Here is a 13,642-nt window from a genome sequence, read left to right as displayed (position 1 = left end):
TCAGGATTGAATTGATGTGTTCAATTAAGTTCTATGTCATTACAAATCAGAAATCGAGAAACAAACTATTGGACAATGAGAATGATTTTGTTCCATCTCATTTGCCCACATGATATCTTGCAAAACGGAGGATTATATGATCCCTTATCTTAGGACACATTACTAACTAGCTTAAAGTTCGACAGCGGCTTTTGAAAGCTACAATGTGTTGGTCAATTTTTTAAGTTGTACTTGCAATTATAGTTATTAGACTTATCCAAGTGGGAGACTGTTGGATTAGGTGTCTAAACCCATAACTATAATTTGTATATACTTAAATTGATAGAAGCACAAGTCCTTTTGGGTTGCCTTCACTCTTGTAACTTGACAGGATGACTTTTGGAGAGAAGTTAAATTGATATAAGTGATTTATTAAGATGTTATGAAAATAATATATTAATTAGAAACCATATTATTTAATTAATATTTAATCAGAAATTAATTTCGAATTAATTTTGGGATTAAAGAAATTAATTAAAAGTATAGGGGTTGTTTTGCAAATCATTGATAGTTATGAAACTAGGCTCTTGAACTCCTTGGATAGGAGTGGACGAAAATTATAGAGTGGCCCTATAAGTTTTCGTCCAAGGCCTTCTAGAAGAGGAGTCCATCGTTGCTTAGGCCTTAAGTAGGGAATTAGGGTTTCCAACTGCAAACCCTAACTTTGGGACTAAGCAATCACAAGTATATAAGGAGGGTAACTCCTTGGATTTTCGGCAACTTCACTCTAACCCTAGAAGAGCCGAAATTCTTGTGTAACGACCCAATTTTCACATCCAAAAATTTCGTTTTTAAAACATACTTAGAAAACATTAATAATTAAAAACATTGTTTAATTAAACCATTTCACATCGGAAACCAAATTTGAAATCCACAACATGTCAACAACCAAAATATCAGAGCGTCAATCCCAGAATAAACTCATAACTGCGGAAACAAGAGTGTGTGTGATATGCCGCTACCGCGCCGGCTCCTTTCCCCTAGCTGAAGAGGTACCTGAAACAACAACTGAAAAATGTAAGCACAAAGCTTAGTGAGTTCCCCCATCATACCACATACCATACAACACATATCATACATACTGCCAGGCTATTCTGGGGTGCCTGACTACCCAGTACGGCCATTCTGGGGTGTCGACTACTCATGCGGCCATTCTGGGGTGCCGTCTACCCGTGCGGCCATTCTGGGGTGCCGTCTACCCGTGTCAAGCCATTTTGGGGTGCTGACTACCCATGCCAAGCCGTTCTGGGGTGTTGACTACCCTTTGGTCCTAACGACCAAACCTCGGGGACTATTTCACCCCCTACTACTACTTCTATCACATATCATAACATAACATATTATTAGACATATCTGGGGTGTCTGAACTACCTTTCGGTCCTAACAACCGAACTCGGGGACTGCTCCCCTCCTACTACCTCTAACTCATATAACAGATCATACTAGCATATAAACATAACATCACATACTGTCAAACGTATATGGGGTGTCTAACTACTCTCCGGTCCTAACAACCGAACTCTACTACTGTCACATATAACATATCATGCTAGCATTTAACATATCAGGTAGTAGCAAACCTAGATGATATCACAGAGACAATCATCTATCATACGTCTCCTACTGGTGGGCCGGCATTGTGGCCTTAGACCCACCGCTACTGGAAGGTAACTCACCTCGAAATAGCTGCTGAAAGTCTGCTTGCTGAGCGCCTGACTGCTGAACCGGAGCTCCCCGGCTAAAATTTCCAAAATCACTAAGTCAGATACTGATAACTAATCTTAGGGTAAAATGACTATTTTACCCCCCGGTCAAAGTCAACATCCTGGTCAAAGTCAACTTCCTGGTTGATCGGACTCGCCGAGTCCATCGTTCTACTCGCCGAGTTCATTCAGTCCTTTTTCTATACAGACCTGATTTAAGCCATGCAGCGGCTCCAAACCACAGATCTAGGCTTCTAGGGCATGCTTATCACGTAAAGTTGCAAACTTTACGTGCATGCATAGCTTTAGGGGCTTCAAATGTCCAAACTAAGCTCTTAATGGGGTTCTAAGCTCAAGAGGGACCTTAATCCCCAATATGACTGAAACGTAACACTTCAAGAAGGTAATGAGAGTCCAGATCTGAAGTATAACCCGACCATAAGGTTTCTCTTCAAGGATTTGGGGTTTTAGGGCTTAAAAGCAACAATTTAGGGACAAACAAGATCTAATAGATCAATAACCAAGATGGAAACTTTATTACCATAATGGATGACCACAAATGAATGTGTTCTGGATCTAAGTCCCCCTCCTTGACCTCTTCAACTTCTCCCTTCTTCCACTTGCTCCAAGGTGCACCAAAAGTCCCTTCACAAGGCAACAATCACTCAAACTTATCAATGGAGGCTAGGGTTTTCGATAAGGAATGCTCTAAGGGTGATGGGGGCTGAGATGGGGTTGTAAGGACATTTAAATAGGGTGCAAACCCTAAGGATTAGGGTCTCCTCCTGATTGGCCTACTCATCGAGTCCAGGCGTGGACTCGCCGAGTAGATCACTTAAAGCCCGCATCCACTCGACATCTACTCGGCGAGTTAGGGCTACAACTCGCCGAGTAGCTCTTCCCAAAAGAACATTTAATCAAAATAAATACGTACCAGGAACGGGGCGTTACATCTTGTGTGCCTCCTTACCTCTCCTTCTCATCCTCTTGCAAAGAGTGTTTGTAAGCCATTAAAGGTGTCATATTTGAGGCACTTACTTTCAAGAGTTAAAGATCTACAAGGTTTTCTTGTTATTACTACATAACAAGTAAGGTACACATATAAACCCTATTTTGTATAGATTTCGAATTATATACTAGCTTCCAAGGGTTTTCTCTTTTGTATTCAAGTTTGCATGTTCAACTAGTGAAAACCTAAATCCTTAATTATAGTGTTGCATGAACGCATAGGATTTGTAGTTATGCTCATAACCCATCAGGGACCTCTTAGCCATGTTGTGGGCATGACAGGGCAAAACAATCACGAGATTGGACTCCACCACGTCGTGGTCACGTCATGGTCACTAGCAGTTTCTACAATTCTTCATTAAGAGCTTAATCCTTACAGATCAAGGCTCAAAACTTCGGATCTAATCATTCTCATTGACTTAATAGATAAAGTTTCCAAATTTATCCATTAGGACCTCACCCCAAACAAAGATCTACAACCCTAAGTCCATTAAGTCCTTAACATGGCCAAAACTTGCTCAAGAACACAAAATAGCCTCAAACATGAGTTTTTTCTCATTTTCAGAAACCTAATGACCATTTGAGAGCCACAACAAGCTCTATAGTTCCTCAAACTCCAAGAGCATCCATGGAAGGGACCAAAATCATCCAAAATGAACTCAAACTTGAAACAAAAAGATCAAAGGTTAAGGTATGAACTTTATAGCTTTAATAACTCATAAATCAGAAGAGGGTGATGGATCCAAGCTAGCTCCTTGCACCAATATGAGCTTCCTCATTCCTCAAGCTTCACCAAAATCCAAGAACAAGCTATTCAATCAAGCAAACAAGCTCTAATCATGCATAAAGGCTAAGGTTTCGAAATGGGGAGATGAGGGCTAATGGAGAAGACTTAATCCATGAATTAAGATGATTAAATATAGGAGAAACCCTAAAAAAATCATGGTCTTGGGCTGCAACAGCCACAACGTTCATGGCACCCTTCATGTCACGCCGTGGTGTCGGTAAGGATACGCGCACATAACAAGCCATGTTATGTCGTGCCCATCCATGCACCACGTCGTGGCATGAGGTTTTCTTCAAAAACCTTATCTTTGACTCCTTTAAGTTACCAACTGATCCATTCTGGAAAACGAGTGTTTCAAGTACCTGAAACATTTAAATCCACAACTGTAAGTCAAAGCTTAACGAGTCTTCCCAAAATACCTCACACAACAATACACTTACAATGCATGCACACAAAGCCTACATCATGAGGCTGGACCGCAATTCGGAGTCTATAACATCCGACGCGGGTCGCTCCCCTTGGGCATACAGTATGAACTGGACCGCCCGGGTCTCTTGGCCTACAACACAAAGCAAGACCACCTCAACCCAAAAACAATATGTCGACATATGCAAACCACAATAACAAGCAAACACATGTAATCATAACAAATCTACCAGTCTAACAAATCACTATAGCAATCAACATTCTAACATACAAAGGATACATATTGCAACACAAAGTATAGTGAGAAAACTCACCTCCTGGTGAAAGCAGAAATCCCTACAACTCGCCGCACGCAATAACCCGTACCACACCCACCAAGCCAAATAAGGATAAATCCTCATATCTAAGACATGAACCCTAAAGTTTGACCTAAAGTCAAACTTGGTCAAAAAGTCAACAGTCGAGTCACCCCGTCAAAGACATGAACCCTCACACAACAATACACTTACAATGCATGCACACAAAGCCTACATCATGAGGCTGGACCGCAATTTGGAGTCTATAACATCCAAGTCGGGTCGCTCCCCTTGGGCATACAGTATGAACTGGACCGCCTGGGTCTCTTGGCCTACAACACAAAGCAAGACCACCTCAACCCAAAAACAATATGTCGACATATTCAAACCACAATAACAAGCAAACACATGTAATCATAACAAATCTACCAGTCTAACAAATCGCTACAACAATCAACATTCTAACATACAAAGGATACATATTGCAACACAAAGTATAGTGAGAAAACTCACCTCCTAATGAAAGCAGAAATCCCTACAACTCGCCACACACAATAACCCGTACCACACCCACTAAGCCAAATAAGGATAAATCCTCAATCTAAGACATGAACCCTAAAGTTTGACCTAAAGTCAAACTTGGTCAAAAAGTCAACAGTCAAGTCACCCTGTCATGGCCAACACCATGGCCACGTCACGATGGCTAAACGTTAAAACAGTCACGAACTCCCTCGTCGCCATGTCGTGGCAGCAACCTTGTCGCATCGCAGTTACGTCATGTCCAACTTAATTCATTAAGCTCTTAATCCTTATTTTTAAAGCTTTAAAGTTCATATATGGATCGATTAAGGCCATGCATGGATAATGTTTCCAAATTTATCCCTTCTCTAGCCTAAAGGGACCAAATGACCTAGAAAGCTCATGCATGGTTGATTCATGACCAAGATACAAACTTTATGGGACCATAAGGTCCAAGAACTAGCATATATCTTATCAAAGGTCTCGGAGTTCCTTCAAGCTCCAAGGATTCATTTCCAAAAGCAAAAAAGGGACTTAATCACATCATAAGCAACTCATAGAATGGAAAGGTATGAAGTTTATACCTTCTAGAGCCTAAGGATTGAAGTAGAAGCAACCCTCAACAGCAACAAGTTACACCACAAGCTTGAATCACCCTCTCCTTCTTCAAAGAAACTTGAAAGCCCAAGAACACACACACACATACACACTCAATGGTTTCTCTTAAAGGGATGGAGGCTTGAGTTGAGAGAAAACCCTAGCCATAATGTTGTTTAAATAGGGCTCAAGACCCGAAATTAGGGTTTCTCATTCAGCCGTCGCCATGTCGTGGCCATTGCATGATCACATCGTGGTGATTGAAAACACATGTCCCTTTATGGAGTGCTACCATGTCGTGGTGAGCTTCATCACCACGTCGTGGCAGCCATAAAACTCTCAAAAATAGCAAGGTTGGGTCTCGAGAGCAATACCTGGGAATAGATGTTACAACAAAAGGCAATAGGGAAGATGATGATTAAAGTTTTAGGAAGCCTATTAGTAGTCCTTTGACAGTGTGAAGAATTTGGTTAAGATATCCCCTTGTGTTACTATAAGATAAGATTGTAAGGAGTGGGGGTCGCCACCCTCGCTAGCAAGCGCCAAACATCACTCCATGGCTTGCGCCAAGGGGGTCGCCAAGGAAGCCTCGTCATGGCTGTAGCGAGAGAGAAGAGAGAAAAAGTGGGGTCAAAGGGTTGGGTTTGACAGCTATAATGCTTTGCCAATTTTTTTTTAAATGTCTCTTTTTTTATATAAAAATATAATCGCTTTTTATTAAGAAAATCAATTTTCTAACTTCTTATCAACCACTATAAATAAACACATAAACCTCTACATTTCAACACACATAAATCTCAATACATCTCTTAGAATCTTTATCCTTTTATAAAAATGTCTTCATCATCGTCATCTTCCTCAGGCGATGCTCTCAGAACCGTAATACAAGCAGTCATCGACGTACGTAAAATACTAGAATAAGCAATTAAGCTAGGAGCGAGCATTGCGCAACGTAAACAAAAAAGATATATCCAAAGAGAACGTGAAACAGCCCACCAACGTCTCATGCATGATTATTTTGACGAACATCTCTTCAAAGATATTACTTTTGTCTACAGTTCCGAATGCATAAAGATTTATTTTTGCGTATTGTTGAAGGCGTGAGTGGAGCATATGATTATATCTGGCAATGCTAGGATGCAAAAGATACGTTAGGCTTTGATCCAATTCAAAAATGTATAACTTTATTTCATATGTTAGCATACGTTTCCCTCCCCGATGCATTAGACGAGAGTTTCACGATTCCTGCACGTACCACGAGAAAGTCTTCACGGATTTTGTAGATCTATCATGTCTTTGTACGGTTCATGCTATTTGTGTCATCCTGCTTCCAGTAACACACAAAAGTTGTATGCTAATATGGTGGTCAAGAATGGATAATGAGAATAAGGATAGTAAACAATGTAGTAACCCATTTCGATCTTCAACGCCATTTGATCGATCATCTTTAGACGATTGACAACCTTGATCTTAATATGCCACCCGAAGATGAATTGGAAGGCCAATTTCTGGACGAATACATGTTGCTTTAGTTATAATGTGTTGTTTTTTTATGTATTAAGTCGTGTTTCTAGGTATTAAGTCTTGTTTTAATTTATTTAGTCGTATTTTAAGTTATAATTTATTGTAACTTTTTTATTTAATATGAAATGTTTGTGTTTTATAAAAATGTAATTTATTTAAATTGAGAAAAAAAAAATCAAAAATGCATCTAGGAGCTAAGGGTGCTACCACACCCTAAGAAATGCTAAGGAGAGCATGTCTATTGAGATGGCAGCACAAAAAAATAAGGTAGCAGTGTGTACTAAGGGTGCTATCACTCCCTCCAGCCTAAAGTTTTTGATCATGTATATAAGCTTTTGATTATTATACATGCAACATAGTTTAATTTGATCGCCTTGGTTTAATTTAGGGTGTAATGCCTCGGTTTAATTTAGGGTTAATTACACGAATAGTCCACGTGGTTTGGGGTAACAATATTTTGTCCATATCTCTTTTTTAACTCGAAATGTCCTTGTAGTTTGGATTTATTTTGGATTTGGTCCCTAACAGAACTGAAATGGTTGTTATACTTTTTTCTTTTTTTGTATTTCTTTTCATTTTATAATTATTAGAGTAAATTACAAAATTGATCCATGTGGTTGGGCCCAATTCACACTAATAATCCATGTATTGAAAATGTAAGATTGAGGGTTTGTAGGGTTTACAGTCCATAACAATAAAGTCCACGAGACCGATAGTGTTAAGTTAGTTTCGTTAATAGTATGTGAAAAGCTACTTTTTCCCTCACCCATATGTTATAACCCTAACTCAACACTCGTCCCTCCTTATTCTTTCTCCTTCTCGACGACAGTCCGCTTTATTCTTTCTCCTTCTCGACGACAGTCCGCTCCCAGGATCAGCACCTAAAAAACTCAACATCTCCAACACCAACACCATCGACGGTCGGCTAACAATAGCAGCGTCATCAACAACATCCTACATTACAACCTTCTTCGATTTCAGTTTAGAATCTATATCTCCTTTAATTTCGATTTTGCTTAGATATATATTGTTGATTTCTGAACCAGATGCCATTTTAGGTTAGTATTTAGGTTGTTTTAGGTTGGGGTTAGAAGTTAAATTGTTGGAAATGAAATGAAAATTTGAAATCACTTATGTTTCATTTTAGGTCTTGAAGTCACTCTAGTCATACTAGGTGAATTTTCAAGCACCCACCGGAAAAGATTGTCTTCGTGCGAAGAATAAGGGCGTAATACAAGGTGAATTTCAAGCACCCACCGAAAAACATTATCTTCCCAATGGAAATGTTAAGGGTCCACCACAAATAAGACAACGATGTTTAGTCTTCTAGACAATCAGTGGTTTGGTTATGTTTTTAAAAGACAATGTGTGGTTTGGTAATGTACTTTTAAGACAATTTGTTATTTGGTTATGTTTGTTGAAGAAAATAGTTATTAATGTACTTTAAAGACAATGTGCTAGTCTTTGTGTGTTGTTATCCTTGTTGTGATTGTAATATTAATGTCAAGTGCAATGATTGAATGGCATTGGGATGGTGATGTGGTGACAATGAGGGAGGTGGTAGTATGGCAGTGGGATTGTGGTGTGGTGACGGCGAGGGGGTTGGTGATAGGGCAATGGGATTGTGGTGTGGTGGTAGTAAGGTAAGTGCATTTTAAGGATTGAATTGTTTAGTCATTGAAGTGGTTTTAGTCATGGTGAGTTGTGGTAGTCATGGTGGTGGTGTTAGATGTAGCCCAAAAGTGTTTCATTGAGACATTTTTAGTTTAAGAGTAATTTAGTCTTTTCCAGGGTTTTTTAGCATTTAGGTAATGGTTGCACCAACAAATGGTGGTGATACTATGATGGTGGTTGTAGCGATGAATGGTGGGTGGAGGTGGGTTGATGTTATGGTGGTGATGCTAGTTAGTATTTATATGAATTTATTAGTAGCTAATTAATACAAGATAATACATAAGGGCAAAATGATCAATAAAAAATCTAACACCTACTAACTTAACACTAACGGTATGGGGAACTTAATTGTTACGACTTGTAAACCAGAGGAGCCCTCATCGTTATTTTTTAAATACTTGGACTATTAAGTGTGAATTGGGCACAATCATGTACAGGTTGATTTCTTTGATCTTGCCTAAGAAAATGAAGGGGGTGGGGAAGGGATGATGACTGACCTAGGTCGGAGAAGACGGAAGGAGTAGAAAGGAGGGGATCAGGTGGTCATCAAAGAGGTTGATTTCTTTGATTATCAGCGGAGAAAACAAAGTATGATGTGGGGAGGGGATGACGGCTGGCCTAGGTTGGAGAAGACAAACGGGGTGGAAGAGAAGGGATCAGGTATAAACTCTTGATAATTTTATAGTGATAAAAATAGAAAATATAGAATAAAAAGGGGTAATATAGACAATTTATGTATGTTACAGACAAAATTCAAAACAAATCCAAACCATATGGAGCTCCCGAGTTTAAAAGAAAAGTTAGTGACCAAATACACAAATTACCCCAAAACCATAGGGACCATTCGTGTAATTTACTTTTTAATTTATAAAATTATGGTTTAAGTTGTAATTTATTAAAGTAGTTTTATTCATAATCAAAGACAACGGGCACGTAAACAAATCACAAGAACCAAAACACTTGCCAAAACATAAAAATTACTTGCCCCATAATCATAAAGAATGATAAAATTTACTCACTTACTTGTAGTACACACCTTGTGACAAAAAATTACTTACCTCAGTTGCAACATCATAAGCACTCTCCACACATTTACCTAAAGCCACCCCAGACACATAGTTGCCACCAAGAAACATACCTTGAAATCCACCGTTGCTCAGAGCAGCTTTTGCAGAATCTAGAATGTCATAATGACCAATCAGAAACTGCGGGATTGCTCGAGGCCACACCCGCACTCCCAAAGTCAATGGATCTCCCGCATCACACCTTATCAGCATCTTCCGTAGGTCACGGTCGACCGCATCCACAATTTGGCCCTCCGTCTGATCATCAAATTATAATTTATAAATAAATCCATGTTTTTTTTAAAAAAAAAAAAAAAAAAAAAAAAAAAAAACAAACAGACTTAAGTCTTACCTTTGATAGGATTTCAGGATTTGTAGCCCCTCCTATGTAGTTCAAGAGCAAAACCCTTCCAGGTGGCGCTCGGTTAGGGAAAAGAGATGAACTGTAGATCGTGCCTGAACAATCAAAAATATTAACATAAAGTATTAAAAAAAGAGAGAGAGAAAGAAAAAAAAAGTCACCTAAAGTTTCCACCCCTTGACTTCGCGGATGCAACTGCCCAAAACCCTTGAGTTGACCATCAATCAAACGGTCAGCACGAATTGCATCTTTTGGATATGAAACAGATACAGCTGCAACCGGAGGATAATAAAACTTTGACAATTCATCTGCTGCACCCAACTGAAATAATAATAAAAATAATAATAAAATTTCGCATTCAAAAACTGTTTGAGCATACCACCATTATTCTTTAACATACCGAAAGAGGACGCAACAAGTCACTCGCCACGTAGGAAGGAACAGTCATCACAATGGTTTTAGTCCGCAAACTTTGAAATCCGTTTGGTGTTTCATATGTCAAGTTATAACCTCTACTCTCCAATTTTGAAATACTCGTGAGCTTCCAAGACAATTTCACTCTGCTACCCAACCTAATAAAAATTTGTGAAATCATCAAACAATCTGGAAACATATTCACATGGAATTAAAAATCATTAAAATTACCTGGATGAGATTGCTTTAGGCAACATTGCTTGTCCTTTCCTAAAAGATCCAACAGTTTGGCCCTTTGGTTTGGGTAACCTCCTGTCCACATATTCAAACATCTTTATAAAAATATAAAAGATCCAACAGAAGAGTTTGGGGTTAAAAATATTACGGGTCCCGCGGAGGCTTTTCAGTATTATTTCTGTCCCGAATTGCCTTGAAGGCTCCACCAACAATGCTACCCCCGTTTTGCTCAAGGTTCCAGACCTTTCCAAATGCTGCTTTCATACTAAGTTTTGAGGGATCACCAGCATAAACACCTGAGCAAAATGGTTCTATCAACCGTTCGAAAACTTCATCTCCAAGATTGCGTCTAACAAACTCCTCAACTGATTCTTCACGGTCCTGTTACAACTTGTAATGTGATGTCATGATATGATTATGATGTAGAATGAAAAAGGGAGGAATGGAATGGAATGGATTATGGAGTACAAACTGGGGGTGAAGGACGGAATCCAAGAGCACCAAAACCGGCTCTGACTTTTCCAGGAAAGCTCATGAGGTCAAAGAAAGGGATGTCGGCTGGTTTGGACGGAACTGGTTTCAGTTCACCCCCCCATAATACAAACCGCGGTGCAGTTGGGTCACCTAACACCAGATCATCCTTCAACCCGCTATCCACCTGAAATATGCATATCACTATGAATTAACACCATAACTCACGAATTTTATCCAAACATTCTAGCAAAATTACTGCATTTCAAGTAAGCTTAATTGAGGATATATGAGGAAGGTATGATTCCAGAGGGTAAAGGATCCGTAGAATCTTCAAGTGAGTGAGGATATATGAGGTACTTGGCTTCCTGCTAATGCCTTGATGGGAACTAAAAAGTCTGGATATGAAGAATTTGATCTCTAATAATCGCATCCACTCTTGTCCATCTTAATCAAGCACCTCGATAGCAAGGATGTTATCACACAACCTGTTATCCAACTTAGGTGTAGTCAAGAACCAACCATGGTAGTTGAGAAGATCTACCACTTGCTTCTGATATTTATAAAGACGAGAGAGCTGATAATTTTAAAGGTAATTATTCGGATCATCGTGGGTTAAATTGGTCATTGCCCATTAAGCAACATGCACGATGATAGACAACGGGTCAAATATTAACATAGGGCAAACATGGAGGGACCTGGTTGTAATGTTTATTACTTTATGTTTTACACGACACTCTAGAATCATCCTTTGTTAGGTTAAATAGCATGAGTCATAGCAGTAGTGGGATTCATTCAGTATTTTGCATTTGTATTTCGAGTCTTCGGCATTAGCTTGGGCAGGAGGTCATCTCTTTGAGATCCTCTCTGATTTAGATCAGGAAGGACAATCATTTGATTAACTTCTCTGAATTGTTATTCTCTTATTTCCACGCGAAGTTCATAGTAATCAAGCATTCAATTTCTGTTCTTCATTATTGTGTTATCGATTCCTATCAATTGGTTCCATTGCCCTTCAACCCTCTTCTTCCTACGTAAAACATGGAGCAACCAAATGAATCTGAAATGGAAACCTATCTCCAAACCAGATTGGATATTCACGATGAGAAAATTGAAGTTCTAGCTAAACAGATGAATAGTCTTGCTCAATCTATTCACGCCATGAAGGATCTCATCAACAAGCTTCCTAAATCTATTGAGAAGAGGATTCCCGAATTTCAGACGCCAGGAGGGAAACCATACTTACCTAACCCCAAAGTAGAAACACCGCTTTTCAAAGGACCCAACAACATCACTGGCGTTTTCAACAAAGCACCTATCTACACTGCCGACCCTAGGGATTGGATCAATAAGGTCGAAATCTTCCAGGAAGGAAACATGGAGGATTACATTGAGAAATTCAAAGCTTTATCAGCCCTAATTCCAAATCTTCCACTGAACCCTACACCTTCTTTCATACAACTTCCATCAGTAGATGATAAGAAGGATTCCAATTCAAAACCTTATTCTTCATATCTTGTAACAACTTTAACACCGAAATTTGAATCGGTACTCCAAATGTATCACCATTATCTTATAAGCACAGGCTCGTGTCTCACCTCATATTCAAAAGGGGAATTAATTGTACCTTTAATGTCTTTTCTATCTATTGATAGCTCAAACTACTTTGATAAACCTAGGTGTAAGATGAAACTCCCATCTTCTATTTGGATCGGCACCTTGGTAACTATTAGTGAAGTGAAATCAACATCAGGTATCACCATGCAAGGTGTTGCCACATTTAGCAAGGTACAATCTACCTTTTCACGCAATGAAGTTGCACTACTACTTGATGCAGGAGAGGGTATCACTGGTGTTCTAGATAATTCTAAACGATTTGCAGCTAAAAAACATGATTTTCTAACATGTGTGGAAGGGCTCAAGGGATTTGATAGCGATGAGCTTCTTAATATTGACAGTGGGGGAGTTGTATTATCACAGACCATGGTCATTTAGTTCTTTTCAATATTTATGGGTCTCAAGCTACCTATGATGATACAGAACGACATGATTTCAAGCTCTCATTCTACAAAATACAGCAGAATCGATGGGAGAATCTCATTCTTAATGAAAGAAGGATAATTGGTGTTGGTCATTCAAACATTGCTACTTCTGTTGATGGGTGTGATGCAGGACCACATTTTGAAAATAATGACCCAAGAAGCTGGTTCAGATCTTTACTTGTGTATAGTGGAGGCTTTTTCTTTGATGTGATCAGAGCAAAACATCCCAACAGACAAGAAGCTTGGGCTACAAGCATGGATGGTGACGTGTTCAACTTTAGTTCCAGAATGGACCATATTTTAAGTGTTGGTTCATGCTTACATCAAGATACTGATCTCAAAGGAACCACACCAGACTACCAATGGGAAGGAAGGGGAAAAGCAAAGGTGCAAGGATGTCAGCGGACTCTTGTGTCGATGATGTCACAAAGGCAATATATTGAGGAAGTCAAAGCCAATGAAAAATCAGTCCACAGGGGT

General features: G+C 39.2%; 1 protein-coding gene across 9 annotated transcripts in view; it reads right to left on the bottom strand.

Annotated features, from left to right (window-relative positions):
- LOC145073024 (Flavin containing amine oxidoreductase family) overlaps positions 1 to 13,642 on the bottom strand; it is a 28,049-nt gene that overhangs the window by 11,152 nt on the left and 3,255 nt on the right. The window contains exons 2-11 of one of the 9 annotated variants that reach the window (XR_013691214.1): positions 11,122 to 11,307; positions 10,798 to 11,030; positions 10,644 to 10,724; positions 10,399 to 10,570; positions 10,160 to 10,319; positions 9,990 to 10,093; positions 9,712 to 9,895; positions 2,284 to 4,096; positions 1,716 to 1,777; positions 807 to 1,035 (exon numbers count right to left, since the gene is read on the bottom strand). Coding sequence is in view for 5 of the 9 variants with exons in the window: in XM_079019570.1 (XP_078875696.1) it covers positions 9,593 to 9,895; positions 9,990 to 10,093; positions 10,160 to 10,319; positions 10,399 to 10,570; positions 10,644 to 10,724; positions 10,798 to 11,030; positions 11,122 to 11,307 (1,239 nt within the window). In the remaining 4 variants the exon portion in view is untranslated. Of the gene's footprint in view, positions 1 to 806; positions 1,036 to 1,715; positions 4,097 to 7,827; positions 7,866 to 9,533; positions 9,896 to 9,989; positions 10,094 to 10,159; positions 10,320 to 10,398; positions 10,571 to 10,643; positions 10,725 to 10,797; positions 11,031 to 11,121; positions 11,308 to 13,642 lie in introns of those variants that run through there. The other 8 variants (XR_013691215.1, XR_013691213.1, XR_013691212.1 and 5 more) reach the window with 8 other exon arrangements.

The sequence above is a fragment of the Lactuca serriola genome, chromosome 9, assembly GCF_051521515.1.
Source record: "Lactuca serriola cultivar US96UC23 chromosome 9, Lser_US96UC23_V15, whole genome shotgun sequence".
Taxonomy (NCBI): Eukaryota; Viridiplantae; Streptophyta; class Magnoliopsida; order Asterales; family Asteraceae; genus Lactuca; species Lactuca serriola.
The sequence above is the reverse complement of the archived record's forward strand: the minus strand, read 5'-3'. Positions and strand labels throughout refer to the sequence as shown.